This window comes from Budorcas taxicolor, chromosome 2 (assembly GCF_023091745.1).
Source record: "Budorcas taxicolor isolate Tak-1 chromosome 2, Takin1.1, whole genome shotgun sequence".
Taxonomy (NCBI): domain Eukaryota; kingdom Metazoa; phylum Chordata; class Mammalia; order Artiodactyla; family Bovidae; genus Budorcas; species Budorcas taxicolor.
The window spans coordinates 106443157-106470382 of NC_068911.1; the positions used below are offsets into that span (position 1 = coordinate 106443157).

Genomic DNA, 27226 nt, shown 5'->3' on the forward strand with positions numbered 1-27226 from the left:
TTCTGCCCTGTAACCACAGGGGCGGAGACTAAAGTACTGCAACTGGGAGCTAAGAATCACCAAGGATGCCAGCAACCACCAGAAGCCAGAAAAAGGCAAGGAGCCTCCCCCCAGAAAGAGGCTTCAGAGAGCAGGGTCCTGCCAACACTCTAATTTCTGACTTGGGAGCCTCCAGAACCGTGAGACAATAAATAGCTACCATTTAATATCATCCGGTTTGCAATACTCTGTTACTGCAGCCTTAGGAAATGAAAACAGTGGTGAATTCTTTTTCTCTCCTGGGAAGTAGTTTTTATCACAAGCCTGCTACATACTGCAGACACTAAACTCAACAGCTTTGAACACAACTAACAGCATCTCCAGCACCAACCAGCCCAGCCTGCAAACATCTCCCTCACAAGTCATTCGCTTTACCTGTTCTGGAACAAAGATGAAAACAAATCTGCAAAACTTAAAAAGAAAATAAACATTCTATCATGGTTCTGCATGTAATAAAAATTTCAGCTTTTTTTTTCAGCCCATCAGGGAAGACATGTACTTTTCTTAGAGAGGCTCACTCAGCTGGAAAGTGGGGGGGAAGGGCACGTGCCTCTGAGTCAGAATCAGGATCTCCGCCAGGAACTGGTGAGGTTGGGCTCAGGGAGGGGCCAAGAGGAGCATGACCCCAAAGAATGAGTCAGGGACTGTGCCAAGTCCTGTCCTCTCTGGGTAGGGACCAAGGAGGGGTCTTCTGTCCAGCTGCTTACCTAAGCAGATAAGCTCAGCCTGGGAATGGTCCCTGCTATAGGTGAGCCTTCACTTGGGGAATTTATCAATGACCACCGGTCAGACATCACAAGCTCCCGGGGAAGCTTTCCCAGGGGAAACACTGCTGGCAAAGAAGTTATGTGAATACGAACTAGCTTTATTTTGCATTTCTTGAGTTAGGCGAGCCTACTTTTGCAGGCTGATGCCAAGCTCCACTTCTCAGGGCTGGAGCAATGTCAGCAGCAGGCCTCTGGCTTTCAGGAGCTAATATTCTGCAATGTTCTGGTTTCATGGTGCCCAGTGACAAAGAAATTGAGTTGAGAAGATTCAAACACAACAGTTCTGCCACCAAGAGGCATCCACTCATTCATTCATTGCTTGCCAAATGCCCAGTCCTATCCATTACTCTGCATGCAGGCAACAAGAGTAGGTCACAGATGGCTTGTAACAGACTCAACTGGCTCCATACTCTTGCCCCAGTCCTCAACCTATCCTCCTGCCCCCTGCTCTCCAGTTCCCAGCAAGGAATAGTGCACAGCAACCAGAACCCCATCTAGCTTAGGCCAGAAGTGTTAAGTATGCCCACAGTTGGAGGGGACACAATCATGGCTTCCGGCAGTCACCTCTGTTCTTTCCCAAAACTGCATTTCCTCTCTGATGCCTTTGTTACTTTGCAACCACAGGTACCCGCCAGTACTTTGTCTGCATCTTACTTAATATCTCAGTGGCATTTGACACAGTTCATCAACTACTCCCTGAAAAGATTTTTTTTCTTGGCTTCTAGGAAATCACACTTCCAGTTTTCCTTCTACCTCAGTGGATCCTCCTCCTCAGTATCCTCTGGCTGTCCTCCTCTTTCTGATCTCTGGCTCAGTCCCTAGAGCATCTCCTTCTGAAGGGTCTCAATACTGTTCTACAGCTTAAGTACTATGTATGCCCATATTTCCCAGTTTATAGCACAAGCCCTAACCTTTTCCTTAAACTCCAATCTAATCACTTTTGATTGTTGTTCTGCTGTTCAGGTGCTAAGTTATGTTGGACTCTTTGTGACCCCATGGACTGCAGCAGACCAGGCTTTCCTGTCCTTCACTATCCTCTGAAGTTTGCTCAAACTCATGTCCACTGAATCGGCGATGCCATTCAACCATCTCATCCTCTGTCACTCCTCCTCCTGTCCTCAATCTCTCTCAACATCAAGGTCTTTTCTAATGAGTCGGCTCTTCACACCAGGTGTCCAAAGTATTGAAGTTTCAGTTTCAGCATCAGTCCTTCCAATGAATATTCAGGGTTGATTTCCTTTAGGATGGACTAGTTTGATCTCCTTGCTGTCCAGGGGACTCTCAAGAGTCTTCTACAGCACCGCTGTTCGAAAGCATCAATTCTTCATTGCTCAGCCTTCTTTACGGTCCAACTTTCACACCCGTACATGACAACTGAAAAAACCATAGCTCTGACTATATGAACCTTTGTCAACAAAGTGATATCTCTGCTTTTTCATACACTATCTAGGTTTGTCATAGCTTTTCTTCCAAGGGGCAAGCATCTTTTAATTTCGTGGCTGCAGTCACTATCTGTGATTTTGGAGCCCAAGTAAATAAAACCTGCCACTGTTTCCATTGTTTCCCCATCTATTTGCCATGAAGTGATGGGACTGATTGTATCTGTTGCTATGTAACCTATGGCCCCCAAATTGAGCAGCTTAAACAACAAACATCATCTCACAGTGTCTGAGGGTTGGCAATCCAGGAGCTGCTTAGCTGGGTAATTCTGGTTCAAGGTCCCTCTTGAGGCTGCAGTCTTCTGAAGCTGGGGAGAACCTGCTTCCAAGCATATCTGGCCACTTGCAGAACCCTCATTCTTCAGAAATGGGCCTCCCCCTAGGGTTGTTTGTGACATGGCAGTAGACTTCCACTAGAGTAATCCAAGAGAGAAAGGCACTGTGAGATTAATGTCTTTCATAACCTAATCTTGGAATTTTTTTTTTTTTTTGGCACTCAGGATCTCAGTTCCTCACCCAGGAACTGAATCCACACCCTCTGCAGTAGAAATGCATGTCTTAACCAGTGGGCCACCAGGGAAGACCCATCTTGGAAGTCACATACCAACACTTTCTCCATGTTCTGTTGGTCGCAAAGACCAGTCTTGGTACAATTTTTGGGGGTGGGAACTATAGAAGGGTTTGAATCTGGAGAGAAGAAGTGGAGAACAACTGGGTCTTAGATGCTGGCTACCACAGGTAACTAATTGGGATCTCAAAATTAACATATCCTAACTCTTTAAACTCCTTTGGCCAGTCCATTCGGCTTGCCAAGATCTTACTTCCTCAACCAAAGATTGAACCTGTGCCCCCAGCAGTGGAAGTGCATAGTCCTGACCACTGCATTGCCAGGGAATTCCCCTAACTCAAAATCTTTACTCACATCAGCCCCTAAAACCTGCCCATGCCACAGTCGTACCCATCTCAGTAAATGACAGCCTCATTCACTCACTCACTCACTCAGGTCCCAAGCTTCCAAGTCATCTATGATCCTTTCTCATGCCCTCAGTAATTCTATCAGCAAATCCTGTGCATTCCACCTTCAAAACACATATCAAATCTGATCACTTTCTACGCCCTCCCCTGCTGCTACTCTGCTCCAAGCCTTCAACAGTCCCAGCCAGTTTCCCTGCTTCTGCCTCCGCCTCCGCACTATATTCTCCACAGAGCAAACAGAGTGAAGCTTCCAAGTGCTCTAGCATGACACCATGCCTCCCTCCCCCATTCAGAATTCTCCACTGACTTTCCCTCTCAGTCAAGAAAACAAATCACCTCCTAATGTCTAGTGTGTATCTGGTCCTTGCACGTTTGTCCAACTGTCTTTCCTTTACTCTCCCTTCCTTCACTTACTATAATCTCTACAACCACTCTGGCCTTTTCTCAGTGCCTCTGACATACCACGTTCACTCACACCCCCTTCTCTTCTATCCCCTGTCCGAGATCATCCCCCAGACATCCACAAGGCCAGTTCCCTCACTTCATTCAGGTCTCTGCTGTCACTGCCTCACAGGCCTTCCCTTATCACCTGTCTAGAAAGCATTCTCCCTCACTCAGATAATCTGATTGTACTTATCCCTCACTGTAAATATGAAGGCCTTGTACCTGTCTTGTTCACTGCTGTATCCCTTGCCCAGAACGGTACCTGGCACATAGTTGGCATTCAGTAAACATGTGCTGTCACTTGGACTGCAAGATCAAACCAGTCAATTCTAAAGGAAATCAACCCTGAATATTCACTGGAAGGATGATGCTGAAGCGCCAATACTTTGGCCACCTGATGCAAACAGCTGACTCATTAGCAAAGACCCTGACACTGGGAAAGATTGAAGGCAGGAGAAGAGGGCAGCAGAGGATGAGATGGTTGGATGGCATCACTGACTCAGTAGACAAGAGTTTGAGAAAACTCTGGGAGATAGTGAATGAAAGAGGAGACTGGCATGCTGCAGTCCATGAGGTCACAGTCAGACACAACTTTATGACTGAACAACAACAACAAAATAAGACATGTGCTAAACTAATGAATGGAATAGAGAAACAAATGCTAAAGAGGGTTTTAAATACAGTTCATGGGGTTCTCACAGCAAGTATACTGGAGTGGCTTGCTATTTCCCTCTTCCAGTGGATCATATCACATGCCTGGTGTGCTGCCATCCATGGGGTCCCAAAGAGCCGGACACAACTTGGCAACTAAACAATAATAACAAAGGAACATACAGGTGGGCACGACCCATGAGAGGATACTTCCTGTTGCTTCCATGAGCAGTTACATGGAAACACAGTTACAAAGCACAAAGGAGGAGAGGAAAAGAAACGCTGATGATATAATTGCTACTTTCCAATTTAGTAGCAGACCTAGGACATGTAAATACTTTGTTAGCCTCTCCAATCCATTTAGTGTGGTCTAAAACTCACTCATTTCCTCCCTTCAAACTCTTCAGCAACTCACCAATGCTCTGAAGACAACGGCCTGAACTTCTTAAACTGTGTTTTTACCCAGAATTCCACCTAGCCTCAGGCACCTTACCATCTTCATATCTTGCCTCTTTCTACTCTGGTATCACACCCAGCCAAAGAGAAATGCTGGCTATTCTCCAAAGATACATTTTCTTCTACTTCTGAGTTTTCTGCCCATTCTGTTTTCTCTACCTGTAACACTCTTCCTACGCCCTCCCATATCAGCTAATTTTTGCTACATAACAAACCCTGTATGCCTGCTAACACTTCGATGACCAAAGAAAGACATGGCTAAGTCCAGAACAAAGAGCTGGAAAAATAAACTCCACTTCCTGGGGGCAGCGACACAATCATTGTATTAGGGGCAAACATACAAGGATGGTGAAAATATTGTAGTTCTTCTTTGCAATTTATACTTTCCCATCTTAGCTCCTACTCACCATCTTTTTTATTTTTGGCCACTTGTGGGAACTTAGTTCCTGATTAGGGATCAAACCCAGGCCCCCAGAGTGAAGTGTGGGGTCCTAACCACCAGACCACCAGGGAATTTCCCAGCTCCTATTCATCTTCTGCTCTCAATCTAGAAATCATCTCTAGGAAGATTTTCCTGATCCCTACAGCCTGACTGAACACTCTCACCCATAACTCCCTATATCCACTATTACTGCATGTATTAGTCTCCATTAACAACAAATGAATGAATTACTATGACAAACCCCTGGACCTCATTTCATACCACTGAGTTGACTGCACTCTCCATTTTTGGCAATGTAACCACAGCCTTCCCTACCTGACAGGAAGGTCACTGATAGGGCAGGAGTATGTTTGGTTTGTTTTATCTTCATTGCTTAGTACAGTACCTGATATGAAGTAGGTACTTTAAAATGTTTTAAAATAAACAAACATATAAATACAATAAAAGTAAAATGGAAAAACTGCCATTAAAAAAAGGTACAATGTGTTCTTGAGATCTTCGCCAAGACTCAGCAGGCTGCAATTATTTAGGAAAAATCTGAGACCAGCATAAAACTAAGTAAGAACAAAATGGCCAATGGAGGGGTGAAAAGAAGAGAAAATTAGCCAGAGAACACCACCTTCCCTTTTATTAGATTCATGAAGCCTTTTCGAAGTTCAACCACTTTGAAAAATGTTTTCTTTGTTGTTAACTTTCTCATTATAAAGCAGACAAACTCTGTCCTTGAAAGACAAGCTTTCCATTAATACTTGGTACTGCGCTCAGTCTTCGGGCCTGTAGTATGTAGTTTACCCAGAAGCAAAGTCCAGCATCTCAGAGTAAAGTGCTGTGAAGGTAATCAATCAGGGACTCCCACATCTCATACATACATATATATATATATGCTTATATATACATATATGTATACACATTTACATTTGTTTTTACAAAAATAATGTAACAAGGCTTACAGAGTTGTATTAATTCTTTTAAGTTACATAGCCAAGACCTATGCTTCAGTATAACCATTTTTAACTTTGGAGTACGGTGGGAATTTTAGGCCTAAAAATAGATTTAAGATTACTGAACAGAGGCCATTTTAGCAACACAGACTTGATAAATCTTGATCATCACGTAACTAGAAATATGTTGCTGTTATCCTTACACTGGTTGCCACACATCCCCCATCAATTATCTTCAAGTAAAATACAAAAGCAAAATAATTCACTGAAGTTATCTTCTATTCATTATATTAGCACATATGCCAAATTATACTAACTGCACGATAATCTCTATATACAGAGGCTATATTTTTAGCATGTGCTCATTTCTACTTCATTAAATACAGTATCCATCCAGTAACTACAAAAAAAGGACTGCATGCTGTACAGCAAGAAAGAACAACAACCTGCATTGGTGGTATCTTACAGGGCTTGCTGTCATTGTTTAGTCACTAAGTTGTGTCCAGCTCTTTTGCAACCCCAAGGACTGCAGCCCACCAAGCAAGAATATTTGAGTAGGTTGCCATTTCCTTCTCCAGGGGACCTTCCTGACTCAGGGACTGAACCCGGGTGTCCTGGCTTGGCAAGCAGATTCTTTACCACTGGGCCACCACGGAAGTCCACTGAAGGCAAAACAAGTCAGAGAAACAAACCTTACAAGAGATATATAAAACTAATTTGCAGTGACATTTAATATATATATTTTTTTTTTAATCAGAAGGAATACATTTAAGTCACAGTTACATGGAAAAACACAGACTAGGTGAAATTTCAGGCTTTCTCCTAGAATATTCAAAATGCTCATCAAAAGTTAATTAGTGCAATAAAGATTGCCACCAAGTGACTGAATAAACAGAATGTCATTCAGGATTCTAAAAACACAGATTCTGGGAGTAGAAGCTACTACCAAAATATCTGGAAATCTGAGTTAACAGATACTCCACTCCACTTTGCAAACTTGATACTAATAAACATAAGTGGTCATACAGACTATGAATGCAGGGCAACAGCCTATGGGATAGTCACAGAGAAGAAATGAATGCAATCTTGAGGGAGTGAGTACAGAGAACTGCTGCTGTTTTTTAGTCTCCTCCCTGCCCCACCACCCTCCCCAACAAGGGCAATCTCTTTGGAGCAGAAATCTTTCAAGAGCTGAAGCCCATTCCTCTGCCCCCCACCAAGATCCTACGGAGCCCATCAGAAAGTCTCTCAGATGCTGGTATGACTTGATCACTGAACAGGACAGGTCCTCTTGACAGCCTCTCAGGTTCTGATTGATACAGCTTCCTTCCCACAGAAGGGGTCAGCACTGTCTCCGAAGCCACAAGTGAAGGGACTCAAGAAGAGCTAGAAGAAGGAGGTATCTGATGAAAAGGCACCTGCAAGTCTGAAATCCTCTTTGGTGAGAACACTGTACATGCGCTGAGGCAGAGCCCGGGAGTAGGGAGCAGGGCGGGGCACGGCTGTGCGCAAAATGAGTTCCCGGCCCGCGGGGGGAGGGAAGTCTGCTGCCAAGTTCTGCCTCTTCTCTTCTGGGGGGCCCATCCTCTTCAGTTCCTCCTCCGCTGGAGTCATGGTTGCAGCCTTGAAGAGAATCACATGCTAAATTCAAGAGCGAGTTGAACGCGAAACTTAGATCATTTTGAAGGACAGATGAATAAGCATGATAAATACGAAAAAATGTTCTACATTACTCAGTAATGCAATTGATTATGTTATGATTGCTCAAAAATCACAACACAGAAAATTCAAGAAGCTTGAAACACTACGTGAGCAGCCAGAAATTACAAATAAATTGGTGACAGAGACAGAGGATAATGACAGCCAAGCAATCTGCTGTGGAAAGTGAGGGCCATATTCAGACATCTGATCAAGAGGGAAAATGGAGCTGTTCTGGTTTCTATACAAATCTTCTAGCAACGACCAAAGTCCAAGTCTGCTGTCCTCAGTCCAGTAAGGAGCTGCTGCTCTCCAGAGTCTGGAAAGATGATATTTATCGATTCTTTCAATTCTTTTCACTTGTCAAATTAAACCTGGAAACACTGATTTGTTTGCTGGATGATTAATGTGATGCAGAAGTGACAGAGACCCATGAAATGTAGCAGCGGCCACGAAAGAGAAGTTCTCAACAGTAAAGGCATCTGGTTTTTCATTAAAACTGCATAAAATATATATTCAACTAGAGCTTTTATTGTAACTCTGATCACTCTATTTCTTTCATGATACCATTAATTTTGGGAAAAAAGTTGTTTTGGCAATGGAAATATGAAATGTAATGTTAAACACCAGCAAGAAAGGTACGCCAAACCCAGACTGTTAAAGAGGAGGTTGGTTAGTCTTAATGACCTTATGAAGTTAGAGAAATGGGAAGGAACAAGAAACTACAAGGGACAAAGGCTATTTTGTTACCTCATCAGAAGACTCAGTCAGCTTGAGGAAGGGTGAGAAAAGAAACAGTGATGAAAGGGAAACAAGCAAGATGATTTAAAAAGAGCTAGACAAGAGATTTCAAGATTATTTCAGAGACAGCATGCATTACATTAAGGAACATGATCCTATCAAAAAGAATATCAAGACAAAAAACACCACATACAACACACCTAGCCATCCAGCTGAGCAGACAAATTCCACTACTCATGCATCTGATGGCTCAACAGGCAATGTACAGAATGTCACTTAACGAGGAAATGTTCAGCAAAAACCTAGCTCTTTCACTAAAGATTAAAAATACTAAAAAAAAGTACTCATGGCTTGAAAAATAGATAACCCAATGAATTTAAGACTAGATGTCTGACTTAATTTAGCACGACCAAAGCAAAATCCAATCAGTGATTTGTTTGCAGTATTCTATTTAAATATGGATGTAACAATGATAAATACAATCATGATGAAAGTTTATTAAAATTTAATATTAAGGAAAAGTTTGAAATATGTAAAATTATGGTATAAAAATTTTCAGTAAAATTTTTTAACTTTAAAAATGTTAAAATCTTGATTTAATAGAATTGATATAAAGTATCAGTTAATTATGAAAAATTACATGAGTAAACCTGAATGGTTTCTATTAATTACCCAGATATTTAAGAGCTGAGTTTAAAAACAGACCAACCAGGTGCTTGTTATATGGATTACAGACTGCTGAATCTGTAAAAACGTTCACTACAAGGTTTGAAAGCTTGAAATATTTGAAAATTACACAACATGGGATAATTGTACAATTTCAGTATCCATTAAAGATTACAATGAGCCCAGTGAAAAGATGATATAGTCCTATATTTGCCCATGAGAAAGATAATCACATTAGGTGGAAAATAAGAACAAATAATATGATCCTATATTGTAAAATTTACATATATTTGAATCTACTAGATGTTAAATGTTGACAGTGATCATCAGTGGGTAGTGAGATTAATGTGATTAATTTTTTTAGGGTCATTAATTTTTCTTTATAATTCTCTGTATTATCCAAATTTTTACAACAGTAAGAGCTTGCTTACAATCTTGGGGGAAAAGATTATCTCCACATTGGGGAAAGTAATTTTGCTTAACAATTTACAACAATGAGAGTGTTCTACCCTTAGCATTAAAAATCTAAATACTTTCGATTTTTACATCTTCTTAACAAACAAGTTTTAAACATTAAGAAAAGAATCTTTGCAGTATGAGGAAAATTCATATTAGCATTAACAAGGAAATACGTTTGTAAGGTTCTGGCTAGTAAACTGGCAAAGATATTACAGGATGTGAAAACAAACCTGATTCTTGTTTCATACCAGAGTCAGAAACATAATAAACTGAAGTAAGTATCTATTGTTTTCTAGAACTTTATAAGGAAATAAAATACTTGGTTTTTAACTTGAAATCTTTATATTTAGTTTGCCATCCCATAAATAATCTCAGGTTTCACTTCTTGCTAAAAATTCAGATGAACATATCTGGTTATGATTTTGAATATAGTAACTAGATAGACTCCAGACTGACTCAAAGGAGGTTATGAAGTTTCTTTTTCATGGATAAACCCATGAAAATCCTTTTCCTTATTTGACTGTGAAAATTAAACGTCTAAAACTGGGCCATTCTAAGCGTCACCACAGTACTGCATAAGGGGCACCCTGTATTTACTATGCTTCAAAATACTTTTATCAGAATCTTTAAGAAGTCCTAATGTGAGACTCATGTGCAAAAAGCCAGCACCTCTGAATCAGTAAACAACCAGTAAACATTTATATAGAAAGAGTCAACATAGAGTATAATATCAACCTCGTAAAAAATTCAAATCTTAATAGTTTAGAATGTCAGAAGGTACTATATAATTTTTAAACATTTCCTTTCATCAATAAAGGTAATGACAGAAAAGTTTTCAAATTGGGCTTTTTTTCCTATGCTGAAGCCTGTTTCCACTGTCCTAAAAATCTTTCCGAGGAAAACTTTGAAGTTAGATCTTTTCACCGTTATAAAAATAGTTACGATTTGCAATTTCACAAGCTAAGTTGTGAATCCACTTGCAGTACATGGAGTTTAAAACTGGTAAAATTAAACTCTATTCTAATTTGACAGCGGTAAACATTTTTTCCACACCACTGCACTGGTCATTGCTAACCAAGTCTATTATCAGATTCTTTAACAAGGAATTTCAGACCATTCTAACTTCTGAAATTTAGGTACAAATTTCAGAAATAAACTTATCATTTTATTTAAATGTGTAAAAGAGCAGATGGATTTCAAAGACTAAGAAGTCACTGTTGAGAGAGTCATTATTTCTTCAATGTTCGAATCCAGTGCTTTTAGCAGCTTCATGTGTGGGAATCAAAACAGTACCTTACTGAGCAGAGGCCTGGAGAGAGCATGACACGGTCAAGAAGGAATCTCACATACCCTCTGAGCATTCACAAACAGCTTGTGAATGATCCTGCCAGCGTGTCCTCTGCCTGCACCGATGACTAACACCTCCGGTTGCTCCAGAAGGCAACTCACAAACCTGGGAGAAAGAGGGAATGAAAGGATGGAAAAGGAGCTGCTCAGTTCACACTGGGTCAGTCCTCCCTGATTAATTTTGGGGACAAACCCTCAAAATCATATTGGTGAAAATCATATCAAGGCTGGAGTGAAAATTTAACAGGATAGATCAACATCTGGAATTAAAATCAACTCAAATGACAACCTTCATGCCTTTCAACTCTTTTTATAAATTTTTTCAAAAAGCCCATCTCTGTCAAAGTGTAAGATGAAATAGTCTATTTCTTTTAGACTATAAGCTTAGACAATGTTATACTAAGGAAGATTTTTTAAAATGTTTTTAACAACAAAAACCACATTTAATTTAGACAGCAAAGCAATGATCCTTGTGTTTCATTTTTGTTCTTTTAAGAGGTGTGTGTGTGTGCATGCACGGGCACACATGCACTTAAAATATGTTTTGCTGGGCACAGTCTCAGCTGTAAACTGTGCCATTATGTGCTGGAAGCATTCATCGTTCAAGTATACCACAGACAACGTATGGTGGAACTAAGAGAGTCGAAGACACAGAGCCACCAAGCTCACACCACCTGCTCGCTAACTCGAACTGCTATTTTAGAAACTTCCTTTGATTAGAGTGTATTCTCCTCATTTAAAAGGAAGGAATATTTAAGAGCAAAGAAGGCTGGGAGAAAACTTCACTCAACAAAAGACATAATATTCAAACAAGAACTTGTTAAAGGCTGTAGCAAATGCCTTGTCATATAATATTAATTATTTAACATCAATAACGCTATTTCTCTTGGAAAGGCTGATGAAAATTTTAGTTATAACAAATTCAGCCCATTGAAGTAGCTAATCTGGAAACACTTTCTCATCTATTAAAACAACATCATCCTTTCAAGTATCTCGGGCAAAAATTGACAGGGGTGTGTGCTGACAGCCCCCCTTTGAAATGGTCCAAATCTCAGAAGGAGGAAAAGACTGACCCAGTCATTTGCCTCATCCTGGAGAGGCCATCTGCTCACTCTTTCAAAACATATTCACAAGGGACAGAGATATGCACATTTGCTATCACAACTCTTGTTTAGAACTGGTAAGTAGGAATGTTGAGCAGAAACAGTTTCAGGACACGTCTGCCAGTAGTTAAGAACAGTGAGAGTGGGAAGCAAAGTTTCCAGTAACAAGAGTGAATATGAACAGCCAGTTCCTCCAGAGGCAACTGCTCCAAGAGCAAACAAGGACATTCCTAGAAGACTTGGAAGACTTCATTCTTAAAGTGGGAGGAACAGAAACAAGTGACAAGTACTCACAAATACAAGAGAGGTCAATCCTATAATAAACAAATATTTCTCTGTCTCTAACCAACGCTTGTTACAAATAATATGGGAGCACTACAAAGGAATCTCAACACTCTATGAAAATTTTCTAAAGAGTGGCTTTTCCTACGGGAGACAAAGATGAGTTAGTCAGATAGCTATTACCTTTCAAGATCTTCCTTTTCCTCTTCTTGTTCACATTTCTCAGTTCCAAACTTGGCTTTCAGTGAGCGGGCTCTGGCAATTATAGCTTCTACATTAGTAATTTGATGGATGATTTCCTAATAGTGCAAAAGGGGAGAAGCATACATTGGAAAAAGGCAAAAGAAAGCAAAGCATTTTTAAAAAAATTACTGCCAACCGGGAAGAACATTTGACAAGATCAGACTTACTTCCAATTTCTTGTCTTCCGGATTGGGGAAGTGCAAAACTTTACTGGAATGGGATATTATCTGTTTTATAATCTTCTTCACTGAAGAAATGTTTTCTTGACTTTCTGTTTTTAAAAAGATCAAAGCCATCATTAGAAAAGTTAGGCAAAGTCTACCTTCATTTTGGAAATGAACTAATGACTAATCAAATAAGACATTTACCTTCTTCCTTTACCTTGAGTACAGCTGCATGGATTACACAGGGTAACAGGTGCCGAGCAAGGTCTGCCGGCTTCTGGACTGCCAGATAGTGCAGTACCTGAAGGAGACACAAAGTTAGATAAATGACCAAGACAGCTGCCAAAGAAGAAAGCAGCCACTTACAGAAGCTCTCTCTCCCCTGAATTCACACCTGTAACAAGAGTAGAGAAGAGCTCTCTTCTCTTAGTACCTATCCTACTCCTTCAGGTAAGTAGCTGCTATTCCCAAAGGTAAGAATAACGTTACTGGAAAGAGCTAAGAACTTCAGTCCTTAATAATGGTGGATACTCTCATAATGTCTTTTTCTTGATACAGAGAACACTAAAACCAACCGCAAATTATACCACCTTGAGATAACAACTGTTAATGGTGGAGCATTTTCACTGCAGGATTTTTCAAGACTTTGAATATATACATCATATATTTGCATGTGTATTAAGTCGCTTCAGTCATGTCTGACTCTCTGACCCTATGGACTGTACCCCAGCAGGCTCCTCTGTCCATGGGATTCTCCAGGCAAGAATACTGGAGAGGGTTTCCATGCCCTCCTCCAGGGGATCTTCCCAACCCAGGGATCGAACCTGTGTCTCTTATGTCTCCTGCATCAGCAGGGTTTTTTTTCAACCACTAGTGTCACCTAAGTAAACTAACATCAGGTATGTAAAATACTGTTTTGTAACCTGCTTTCCTCACTTAGGATTTCTAAACATTGCTAGCAATGTTCCTCTAAACTTTTTGTTTTGTTTTATTGTTTTCTCCAAAATGTTATTATTTTTCTGATTCCTACCGTTAAGCTCTTTATTCAACAGCAGTAAAGACAAAAGAAGTATAGTATCATTGTGGCTGAAAAATGCTCACAGATCTCAAAGTAAACAATCAAAGAAGTATAACACAGAAGTTCTCTAGAAATCCTACATCCTAAGGAACAACACAGTTTTGTGTTTATCTCCTCAGGCTCATTTCTATGCCTATTTAAACACAAAGATACACATGTGTATGCAATTTCTTAACAAAAGCTCGTAATACACACAATTTCAAAACTTGCTTTGGTCATTTAATGATTTATGATATAGAATCATTTGTCTTGGGACCTCCCTGGTGGTTCAGTGGTTAGGAATCCGTCTGCCATTGCAGGCCACACAGGTTCTATCTCTGGTCCAGGAAGATCTCACATGACACAGAGCAACTGAGCCCATGCTCCACAACTACTGAAGCCTGCATGCCTAGAGCCTGTGCTCCGCAAAAAGAGACGGAATCACAAAGAGAAGCCCGCACACAACTGGAGAGTAGCCCTCGCACTCGGCAACTAGAGAAAGCCCACTGAAGCAAGAAGACTGAGCACAGACATATATAAATAAATAAAATTTTAAAAGAATTATTTGCCTAGAAGGGCTTCATGTTTTGAAATATTTTTAAAATTAAAAAAATGTTTTTAAAATATACATAGCAGGTGGTAACGATAACCCTGTATGCAAGACAGCAAAAGAGACACAGATGTATAGAACAGTCTTTAGGACTCTGTGGACAGAGAGGGAGAGGGTGGGATGATTTGGGAGAATCGCACTGAAACATGTATAATATCATACATGAAACGAATTGCCAATCCAGGTTCAATGAAGAATACAGGATACTTGGGGCTGGTGCACTGGGATGACCCAGAGGGATGGTGCAGGAAGGGAGGCGGGAGGGGGGTTCAGGATGGGGAACACGTGTACACCCATGGTGGATTCATGTTGATGTATGGCAAAACCAATACAATACTGCAAAGTAATTGGCCTCCAATTAAAATAAATAAATTTAAATTTAAAAAATACACATAGCAGAGTATTTTATATACAGAAAACACAAACACTTGTTTACACACCAATCAGCTTAAGAAACAGAAGATACCAGGACTTTCCAAGTCCTTGTGCTCGCCTTGATCAAGACTCCCTCACTCATGCACTCCACCCCTCAAGTAACTACTAATCATTCCTTTTTCTTCATATCTGTCTCACATATGTACATAGCCCTAAACAATGTGTTGTTTAGTTTTGCTTGGTTTTAATCTTCGTATAAATGGACTCTTTCTAGTTATGCCACTCAGTGACCTGTTTTTCATTCAGCATTGTTTCTGAGATGCATAGATATTAATACATGCTATATATAACTTGCTATATTAAAATGCACCCCTCCATTTTTTGCTATTAAAATAATGTCTCTCTCACATTATTTCATAAGTTTGTGGCATACATGTAGAGGAATTTCTTCAGGGTATCTATCTAAAAACAAACAATGCCAAATTATTATTTTTCAAATACTGAAATCATATTCCAAATTATTTTACTAAGTATTTCAACAGATTTTCATTCTTATATAGAGTAATAAGAGTTCCCACTATTGAAATCCTTGTTAACACTATTACAAATGTTGTTTTCCTTAACTTACAGAAAAACAAATTTCCAAGAATACAAAATATTTGTACATCCTTTGTCTGCACTCATTTCCTTTTACCTCATCTCTTTTTTTAATCACATGCAACTCTCCTCCTCTGTAGGTCCATACAATATATACATATAAACATTGTTTTTCTAAATAATTTGAGATCAAGTTCCATACAGGATATCCCTCTATCTCCAAATATCTGTATTTCCTAAAATTAAGAATGTAATTAACACTGATCAAATACTTTTAATCTAACCCATTATCCTTAATTTTATTGCAGCAATCAGAGTATTGGTGTTATTTCCATTATGAAACCCACTGGTGTTTTCTTTGCACCCTAACATACTATCTGTTTTCGTGAATGTTCCATGTGCATTTGAAAAGGAAGTACCGTTTTTATTTTCAAGGTATAGTATTTGCAATGTATCTAAAAGATCAGCCTTATTGATTATCTTGTTTAGTTTTGTCTACTTGACTGTCTTGTACACTGCGAGTGTGTTAAAAGTCCTCTGCTATTAGTGTGTTTTTATCTACTCCTTGCATCTCCCATGATTTCTCTTTTATACAAATGATTACATTAGCCAGTGAGTGCATAAACATTGACAACTGTATATTCTCATTGTGAAATATCACTTTTAGACTGTAAAGTATCCTTATGTGTCTCTTGTAATGCTTTTCTGCTTTGATTCTGTTTTATTTGGCATCCGGATGATAACCCCTGCGTTCTTAATGTTTTCTGGTAAATCTCTGTCCATTGTTTATTTTGTAGTCTTTTTGAGTCACAGAATACCTTGTTTACAGCACAGATATGGGTTTTATAAGACTATCTTACATTGCAATTACTCTGTATGCAGTATGATCTTTATAATGTGTGTTACTCTATCTGGTGTGTGTTCTTTGCTTGTGAATAATTTTTCCATTGTACTTAGGAAGGTTCATATTTTCATTCTTGTGATACTACCTTTTCTGCTGCCCTTAATTCCTTTATATCTTTATTTTATGAACTTTGTATCTTTATATCTTTCCTTTATAAAATTATGGTCTGATAATTCTAAATAGTATCCTTTGATTACTACCTATTATCTACGTAACAATCAATGATTGCATTCTACTTTCCTCTTCCTCTTTTTCGATCCCAACTTTTTTAGATGCATTCTATTTTGTCCTAATATACAATTTTTACATATTCTTCTACCCATGACCCCATCTAGTTTTAGTTTTAGCTCTAAAATTAAAGAAATGAAATGCTCACCGTTAGCCCTTTGCCAGTTTCCCTAGTCATCCTCTTGATCAAATTTATTCTTCTCTACTATGCTGTTCAATAAGGCAGCCACCTGCTACAGAGAGCCATTTAAAAATTCAGTTCCTATGCTACTAGTCTCATTTCAAGAGCTCATTAAAGCCATGTGTAGCCATGGGCTACAATTTGCACAGCGAACCTATGACCATTCTGAACACTGCAGAAAGTTCTACTGGACAGGGCAGCTGTAGCGGATTTCTCAGGAAGGGCCTATGTATACAGTTATAGGTACAAAAACATGGAGAAAACATTTTTTTATAGCCTTGATTACTTGGACATATTGGTGGAATGTAAAATATTTAATTTGTATTTTTTGCTTATATTTCTTGAAAACTCTGCCCAACATTGCTGTGCTACTGAAAAATCTGACAACTGTCCACTCTCTTGCCCCTGTAAATTATTTTCACGTTTTGCTGCAAGGTCTGAGAATTTTTTTTTTTTTTAATATTTAAGGTCTAGTAGTACTACAGTGATAAAATTTGGAGTTCACTAAACCTAATCAATTTTCCCCTGCACCCAATGAGCATTTTTAATATGTAAATTCAGATTTTATTTCATTTTCAGAAAGTTTTTTTAGATTACAATTTTAAGTGTTTAGTTCTGTTCAGGTGTTCTGATTTTTCTGCTTCAAGAACTCTGATATTTAAAAAATGAGTGTTATTTCTACATTTCCTATCTTTCAGTTTTACTACTTTCTCTCTAATCCCTTTTATTCCTTTATCTCATTTTCTTTCTCTTGGTTATTTTAATGTTCTTCCTCAATGCCTTTTATTAAATATAAATATGAACCTATTCTTCTGTGGGTACTATGTAGTCTTTATTTTTGATATGGTTTTTTTTTTCCTTCTACTTCTGTCCTAAGTTAAATTAGCAGTACTTTCATTTCTTTGTGGGGTTTTTGGATTCATGTGGCTCTTGTATTTAGTATTTCTGATTAAACGTGATTTTTCCCACCCTGCCATGCTTATATGAGAATATCTGATTCAGCGCAGGCGCGAGAGGGCCTAGAGGAGCCATCCCACATTGAAGGCCAGGAAGGGTGGCGGTGAGGAAATACCCCTCCATCAAAGGTAAGGAGCAGCAGCTACGCTTTGCTGGAGCAGCCATGAAGAGATACCTCACGCCCAAGGTAAGAGAAACCCAAGTAAGATGGTAGGTGTTGCAAGAGGGCATCAGAGGGCAGACACACTGAAACCATACTTACAGAAAACTAGCCCATCTAATCACACTAGGACCACAGCCTTGTCTAACTCAATGAAACTAAGCCATGCTACGGGGCAACCCAAGATGGGCGGGTCATGGTAGAGAGGTCTGACAGAATGTGGTCCACTGGAGAAGGGAATGGCAAACCACTTCAGTATTCTTGCCTTGAGAACCCCATGAACAGTATGAAAAGGCAAAATGATAGGCTACTGAAAGAGGAACTCCCCAGGTCAGTAGGTGCCCAATATGCTACTGGAGATCAGTGGAGAAATAACTCCAGAAAGAATGAAGGGATGGAGTCAAAGCAAAGACAATACCCAGCTGTGGACGTGACTGGTGATAGAAGCAAGGTCTGATGCTGAAAAGAGCAATATTGCATAGGAACCTGGAGTGTCAGGACCATGAATTCAGGCAAATTGGAAGTGGTCAAACACGAGATGGCAAGAGTGAACGTCAACATTCTAGGAATCAGCGAACTAAAATGGACTGGAATGGGTGAATTTAACTCAGATGACCATTATATCTACTACTGTGAGCAAGAATCCCTCAGAAGAAATGGAGTAGCCATCATGGTCAACAAAAGAGTCCAAAATGCAGTACTTGGATGCAATCTCAAAAACAACAGAATGATCTCTGTTCGTCTCCAAGGCAAACCATTCAATATCAGGGTAATCCAAGTATATGCCCCAACCAGTAACGCTGAAGAAGCTGAAGCTGAATGGTTCTATGAAGACCTACAAGACCTTTTAGAACTAACACCCAAAAAAGATGTCCTTTTCATTATAGGGGACTGGAAAGCAAGAGTAGGAAGTCAAGAAACACCTGGAGTAACAGGCAAATTTGGCCTTGGAATGCGGAAGGAAGCAGGGCAAAGACTAATAGAGTTTTGCCAAGAAAATGCACTGGTCATAGCAAACACCCTCTTCCAACAACACAAGAGAAGACTCTACACATGGACATCATCAGATGGTCAACACTGAAATAAGATTGATTATATTCTTTGCAGCCAAAGATGGAGAAGCTCTATACAGTCAACAAAAACAAGACCAGGAGCTGACTGTGGCTCAGATCATGAACTTCTTATTACCAAATTCAGACTCAAATTGAAGAAAGTAGGGAAAACCGCTAGACCACTCAGGTATGACCTAAATCAAATCCCTTATGATTATACAGTGGAAGTGAAAAATAGATTTAAGGGCCTAGATCTGATAGATAGAGTGCCTGATGAACTATGGAATGAGGTTTGTGACATTGTACAGGAGACAGGGATCATGACCATCCCCATGGAAAAGAAACGCAAAAAAGCAAAATGGCTGTCTGGGGAGGCCTTACAAATAGCTGTGAAAAGAAGAGAGGCGAAAAGCAAAGGAGAAAAGGAAAGATATAAGCATCTGAATGCAGAGTTCCAAAGAAGAGCAACAAGAGATGAGAAAGCCTTCTTCAGCGATCAATGCAAAGAAATAGAGGAAAACAACAGAATGGGAAAGACTAGAGATCTCTTCAAGAAAATTAGCGGTATCAAGGGAACATTTCATGCAAAGATAGGCTCAATAAAGGACAGAAATGGTAGGGACCTAACAGAAGCAGAAGGTATTAAGAGGTGGAAAGAATACACAGAAGAACTGTACAAAAAAGATCTTCAGGACCAAGATAATCACGATGGTGTGATCACTCACCTAGAGCCAGACATCTGGAATGTGAAGTCAAGTGGGCCTTAGAAAGCATCACTACAAACAAAGCTAGTGGAGGTGATGGAATTCCAGTTGAGCTATTTCAAATCCTGAAAGATGATGCTATGAAAGTGCTGCACTCAATATGCCAGCAAATTTGGAAAACTCAGCAGTGGCCACAGGACTGGAAAAGGTCAGTTTTCATTCCAATCCCAAAGAAAGGCAATGCCAAAGAATGCTCAAACTACTGCACAATTGCACTCATCTCACATGCTAGTAAAGTAATGCTCAAAATTCTCCAAGCCAGGCTTCAGCAATAAATGAACCATGAACTTCCTGATGTTCAAGCTGGTTTTACAAAAGGCAGAGGAACCAGAGATCAAATTGCCAACATCTGTTGGATCATGGAAAAAGCAAGAGAGTTCCAGAAAAACATCTATTTCTGCTTTCTTGACTATGCCAAAGCCTTTGACTGTGTGGATCACAATAAACTGGGGAAAATTCTGAAGGAGATGGGAATACCAGACCACTTGACCTGCCTCTTGAGAAATCTGTATGCAGGTCAGGAAGCACAGTTAGAACTGGACACGGAACAACAGACTGGTTCCAAACAGGAAAAGGAGTATGTCAAGGCTGTATATTGTCACCCTGCTTATTTAACTTATATGCAGAGTACATCATGAGAAACGCTGGACTGGAAGAAACACAAGCTGGAATCAAGATTGCCAGGAGAAATATCAATAACCTCAGATATGCAGATGACACCACCCTTATGGCAGAAAGTGAAGAGGAACTAAAAAGCCTCTTTATGAAAGTGAAAAAGGAGAGTGAAAAAGTTGGCTTAAAGCTCAACATTCAGAAAATGAAGATCATGGCATCTAGTCCCATCATTTCATGGGAAATAGATGGGGAAACAGTGGAAACAGTGTCAGACTTTATTTTGGGGGGCTCCAAAATCACTGCAGATGGTGACTGCAGCCACGAAATTAAAAGACGCTTACTCCTTGGAAGAAAAGTTATGACCGACCTAGATAGCATATTCAAAAGCAGAGAGATTACTTTGCCGACTAAGGTCCATCTAGTCAAGGCTATGGTTTTTCCTGTGGTCATGTATGGATGTGAGAGTTGGACTGTGAAGAAGGCTGAGCACCGAAGAATTGATGCTTTTGAACTGTGGTGTTGGAGAAGACTCTTGAGAGTCCCTTGGACTGCACGGAGATCCAACCAGTCCATTCTGAAGGAGATCAGCCCTGGGATTTCTTTGGAAGGAATGATGCTAAAGCTGAAACTCCAGTACTTAGGCCACCTCATGTGAAGAAGTGACTCATTGGAAATACTTTGATGCTGGTAGGGATTGGGGGCAGGAGGAGAAGGGGACGACAGAGGATGAGATGGCTGGATGGCATCACCGACTGGATGGACGTGAGTATGAGTGAACTCCGGGAGTTGGTGATGAACAGGGAGGCCTGGCGTGCTGCGATTCACGGGGTCGCAAAGAGTCGGACACGACTGAGCAACTGAACTGAACTGATTATGTTACAGTTTTCTTCTGCTTTGTGGTCAGTTTTCTGGGAAATAATCTCATTAGCTGAGATGATCCAGTTCACACTTGTTTACAGTGGTTTTATACAGATAAGGTTTGCTCTTTACTGCTCCTGGTCATGCCATAGTTTGAAAGTACCCTCTTCTGCAGTTTCTTCAGTGGATGGTGGGAGATGAAGGAGGCTCTATATATTACTTCTTTTTCTAGAGAATCTTCAATTTTCCCCTTATTTCCTTCTTTCCCATCATTGCTTTATCTCTAAGGGGTATGTCATTTCTGCCTACTTACCTGGTCCTTCCTAAGGCAGAGGAGAGTCTCTGATTGCCCACTTCCAGCCCTCCTTACTTTCCTATAGCCAGTGCTGTTACTGTCCAGCCCTACCTGAATGCCCACTTCAGTTCTGCTTACTTCCCTATACCCAGTGCTGTTAACAGTCCAGCCCTACCTATGCTGAGTGTTTTGGCACTTAGTGTTAGGAACAGTCTTTCTGGGGTGACTGTGCTATATCTAAGTCTTCTTCATCCCTTCTCACCTCTTAAGACTCTCTATCCATACTCTCTAGACCCAAAGTAGTCTACTAAATGATTATGCCATAATTTATTAACACTCTATTTTTCCAAACTTTGGTTGTATCTATTTTTTCACTAAAAAACTTCTTGAACATCACTGTTACATATTGATCTTTATATATTTTTCTCATTACTTCCTTAATACATTTTTTTTGGTAGTAGAATTGCTAGGTCAGAGGACATGATCATTTTTAAGGCTTTTGACATATGCTGATGGTCCAAGAATGAGCATTTTACGTAAAATATACAGGTCTTATTCTTTGGCCTATTTGTAACCAGTTCTAAAACCTTAAATGTGAATATTAGATATATAAAAGGCTCATAACATTTCAAAGCTTTGTTTCTCAAGTATGTTCAAAGCTCTTGTATCTTGTCGTAGTTTTTAAAATACTAGAATAATAATTAGCAGTCACATTAGATACCCAAACCTCAGTTACCTTTTCTGCTTCCCGTGTGTCATCAAAGAGTCTCCTCTGCCTTCTAGCAGGAATTGGCTTAGCTGTTTCCCAGGCCTCTACCCACATATTGCTTGGAATCTTCATTCGGGCACTCAATTCTCCTTTCAGAACCATGTTGCCCTTTTCATCAACCACTTCCTCTTCAATGTAATCCCGAGGTGAGTACCACCTCACAAAATCTTCCAGAAAACAACCTGGATTAGCTGCCTAAAGTAAACAAAAAATTCAGCAGAATCAAAAATCAACAGTTACTGATAAACCTGTTTTCCAAGTCGTACTTTCATTTTCATAAAAAGACTAATCTTCACAAAATCTAATATGTGACTTGAGTTTGGATATCACCATTAAATCACATCAGATATTAAAGCACCAAAGCACTTTGTTTTTCCTGCCTCCATTTTATAGAAAAAGAAAACATTTTCATTTGATGAATTTGGAAATAAAAATCTGATGTAAAGTGAAAATAAATCTCAGACTGTAAGTTATATAAGTTAGTTTAAAATTATAGTGTAATAACTACTCAATACTTAGAAAAGCATCAATAAGCTCAAGTCAAGTACATTAAATAATACACAACATGATCAGAATAATAACTCAATGATGGAAAAGTTTTCCTTTTTTTCCCTCAATAAGTCAATACTGGTACTGCAATAAACATCAGCTAACCTCAAAAATGTTCTATTCAGCCATCAAATTCTTGTGCCTTATATAACAAATTACCATCACATAAACTGCTTTTGTGCTCTTAAGGAATTGGAATTCAAGTTACTGTTTTTCAGGCTTCTGAAACCAAACTAATTAAAGCTTTATTTAGCGGATAACTCTATAGAATTAACAATGATGCATGCCAAAAATTTTTTAAGTAACTCTACATCCAAGCCTGAAAAAAAGAGAGAGGTTTCACAATGTGAGTAATAAGACATGGAGGTCTTTTCACAAGTGCCCAGTAATGTACCGTTGTCGTTTAGTCATGTTCGACTCTTTGTGATCCCATGCACTATGTAGCCCATTAGGCTCCTCTATCCATGGGATTTCCCAAGCAAGAATACTGGAGTGGGTTACCATTTCCTTCTCCAGGGTATCTTCCCCATGCAGGGACTGAACCCATGTCTCCTGCATTGCAGGCAGATTCTTTACCACTGAGCCTCAAGGGAAGCCCAGTAATGTATTAGTAGAGTACTAAGGATGGGCATAAATGTCATTCCTTTAGTACTCCAAGGGTACACACATTAAATACATTCCTTTCTGGTTATAATTCTCTACCACAACATATTCATCCTGCTATGAATACTATATTTAATTGCCTGAAACAGCTACATAGGCATTACTAAAAAGTGCTAAGCAGAAAGTCATTTTCTTTCTTTTTAAAATAACCTCAGACAAAAATGAAAACCAACATGATAGGAATGGTTAGTCTTAAATTTGAAGAACAAAAATGCCAGTTTCTCCTTATTGAGCTTACTGGCTATCAATATACTCATGCCCACCAATTTAGGAAGCCCTCAAAGGGTTGAGGAATCAGAGGAGGGTTCTTAACTGACAGTCAACCACATCAGCTTCTAAGAGCTATGGCCATCATGGCAACAGAAAATGGCTGTGAAATGTAATGGGTCAAGATTACTGCATGATTCAGAATTCATGTATAAGACTGGATATTAACCAGGCAGCACCACACCCACATGAATACATCTCAGGAAAATAGAGAGACAGGCCTTGAGTGAAGAGAGTGAACCTAAAAAAAGAAATCAATACTGAACCCTTGCACTACAGAATGTATTAAAGGAAGACATTTCACACTAGAATTCTTCTGTCTGACTGTCCTTATACCAGACAGTACACAGCGCCAGCAAGAGAGGCTCAACATTCACTTCACCTACGGCTTATCTTCTTTCCACTCTTACAGGTATCTACTCCAAGGGCATGCTCTAGAATAGGCCCTGTCCTTCTGGATTGTGCCGTGTAAGCGCCTCAGGTACATATCAGCATCTATCCAAAGCTCTGGGAACGTCCCATGGCCCCAGTACATCCCTATACAAAAAGGGAAAGGGAACCATACCTATTTTAGAGTGACTACGTGTTTCCTTAAATATGTTATCTGACTCCCACATAGGGGCAGGCAGATGTGTAAGTTGGTTATTTGACATACCATCTATTTTCTGGTTAAAACACTGTAAAAGACTTGTACATTACCCAGGCTAGTCCAAAAGAGTCTAATGAACCACAGTTTTATTGAAGCACAGTGTTAAAGGAACTATACAGCACCTTACCATGAGAGGCAAATATGTTTCTATGGGAAAAAGCATTTACAGTTCCAATTGGGAATGTCCTCCTGCACATGCTTCTACAGGACACTTTAGTAGGACAGGCACAGATGATTATGAAGGCAGGTAACGGTTGAGTTAAAAAACAGCTGCGATGGAGCCAGTGCTTCCTACTGTGCACAACCCTAAGCCAACTGCCTTCTCTACCTTTTTGACTTAACACAGGCCCTGACAGTCAGCTGGCTTCTCTCTGTCCACTGTACCAACCATCTCTTTTAAAACAACACACCTCTTTCTTGTCTCACAGCAAAATGCAGAGATCTCCTGTATCTTTCTAATCTCTAAGGAAAACCTGCAACGCTCAAGAGGTTTACTAAAGATTTCTTCTCTTAGGAATGATGGGGTAAACAAAAAAATGGAATAAAAAAGCTCCCTTTTACTGTCACTTAACTTTGTTAGCAGGCAAGATGCAAGTGGCATAGGTTTTCATGGAGTGTTTACATTCAAATACCAAACTTAGGCTGCCCTACATAGCACAAAAGCAGCACTAAGAAAGGCTACGGAATGAAGAGATGGAGCCCACTGCAGGTACCAGTAGGTTAAGGAGGAAAGTCTGGGCATGAGACAGTTCAGAAAATCAGGAGCAGGAAAGGGAAGCCCTATGGCCCACTGAACTACCCACTGTTTTCTTTTTAATGTACGTGGATGTACCTCTGCTTTCACGAGTAAGTAATTCAACAAGACTCTTTATCCCTGGGTTTAAGTGTCACCACTCTCTGAATCCTCTGTGTCCTAGATACAGGCCTATATCTAAGCCTAAAATCTTCTTCTCCATGTAGCAAATGCCTACGCACCCTAAAAGGTGACTTTTCTGAGAAACTTTCCATGATTCCCACTCATCAGAGTCAGTCACCTTTTTGACCTTGATTTCCTAAGAGAACTCATCACTTAATGATTATTTACATATCCCTTCCCACAACCTCAACAGACTATAATTGAGGATAAACATTATACTTAATTACCTAATCCCAGTGCCAGTCACAAAGTAGGCAATCAAAGGTTTGTTGAATGAACCAGCCTATGTTAAATTCGAAGGGGTTCCTAAAAGCCTTGTACCAAATCGACTGACACAAAGGAAGAAGACAGCCCAATACACATAAAGAAATGATTCAGTTCTCAATTTTCAACTATTATTCAAAGATTGTTCTATTCTCTTTTAAATTCAAGAAGCAAGCTTGACTGTGACCTTTAGGGGATGGAGGCAGGGTGTTGTAACTACTAATGAAATCAAAACATTTAATGAAAAAAAGACATTCAGGCCTTCACACCACTTTATAGAGTGACTTTCACAGCTTCATCCCAGAATAGCTCAAAACAGACTCCCGAGCTCTGACAGTGTGACCCACCTTAAAAGACTCCATATCCGAGAGCAGACATGCACTTTGCATGCGCGCTCGGAGGTGAGCCCCTTCTGCCGATGTACCCAATTTAGCTAGAACCTCCGACTGCTCTTCGAGCAGATCTTCTGTCATAGGTGCTGGTTCCTGCAGAGCACAAAAGGACAAAGCTCATGAATAGCTTTTTTTAGAGAAAGCAGAACTATAAAAATAGAACAAAGACAACAACTGTTTCAGCTCTAGCAGTCACAAGATATGTATTCAAAAGAATTCAAAGAAATTCTCAAGTTTTTTGGAACCTACACAAAAAAGTAACAAGTTAATAAGAATAAACATGACTTTCAGTGCTCCCCTCCCCAACAGATATCATCATGTTTCCTCTTGAGAGGAACTGGACGCACTGAACATTTTCCTCTCTACTAATGATATCTTCAGTTCAGTCGCTCAGTCGTGTCCGACTCTTTGCAACCCCATGAATCGCAGCACGCCAGGCCTCCCTGTCCATCACCAACTCCCGGAGTTCACTCAGACTCAGGTCCATCGAGTCAGTGATGATATCTTAAAGGAAATCAACCCTGAATATTCTTTGGAAGGACTGATGCTGATGCTCCAATAATTTGGTCACCTAATGTGAAGAGCTGACTCACTGGAAAAGACCCTGATGCTGGGAAAGACTGACAGCAGGAGGAGAAGAGGGTGATAGACAATGAGGTGATTGGATGGCATCATTGACTCAATGGACATGAGTTTGAGCAAACTCCAAGAGATAGTGAAGGACAGGGAAGCCTGGCATGCTGCAGTTTATGGGGTTGCAAAGAGTCAGACATGACTGAGTGATTGAATAACAACGATAAAGAAATGAAGTCCTAAATATTTTTATGAATGTCATTATTACTTGCAACAAGGTTTTTACTGTAACTAGTGAAAGAAGAAAATTGATATATGTATGAAAATAAAGGGAAATGAACTGAACACCAAGTAAAAGCCCCTAAATAACTATGTTTTATGTTGGAGGAGTTGCACTGAGTTTAGGTTCCAAACACATTGAAATTATCAGTTCCCACAAGAAGTTGGTTGTTTTTTACTTTGGGAATAAGAGACATTCTATATTTTAATGGCAACCCCAAATAAAACAGCAGCGAAGGCAACTCTAAAGGAAGAAATAACTGTAGAATCATTAAGAAAGTGACAGAAACATTTCAAAACTGCTCAAAGGGGTTGAGGAAAGTTCTCTAAGAACTGATTCCATTCAATTTCATATTTGAAATATGAAGAACTTAACAAGTCAGAGACTAACCAAA

At 39.7% G+C, this 27226-nt stretch overlaps 1 protein-coding gene across 2 annotated transcripts in view; it reads right to left on the reverse strand.

Moving 5' to 3' along the window:
• Positions 1-5825: 5825 nt before the first annotated feature.
• RAB3GAP1 (RAB3 GTPase activating protein catalytic subunit 1) overlaps positions 5826-27226 on the reverse strand; it is a 121981-nt gene continuing 100580 nt past the window's right edge. The window contains exons 18-25 of one of the 2 annotated variants that reach the window (XM_052654541.1): positions 25935-26072; positions 22247-22474; positions 13062-13158; positions 12861-12964; positions 12634-12749; positions 11069-11171; positions 8603-8623; positions 5826-7777 (exon numbers count right to left, since the gene is read on the reverse strand). In XM_052654541.1, the coding sequence (XP_052510501.1) occupies positions 7541-7777; positions 8603-8623; positions 11069-11171; positions 12634-12749; positions 12861-12964; positions 13062-13158; positions 22247-22474; positions 25935-26072 (1044 nt within the window). In that variant the 3' untranslated portion in view covers positions 5826-7540. The remainder of the gene's footprint in view (positions 7778-8602; positions 8624-11068; positions 11172-12633; positions 12750-12860; positions 12965-13061; positions 13159-22246; positions 22475-25934; positions 26073-27226) is intronic. The other variant, XM_052654549.1, reaches the window with a different exon arrangement.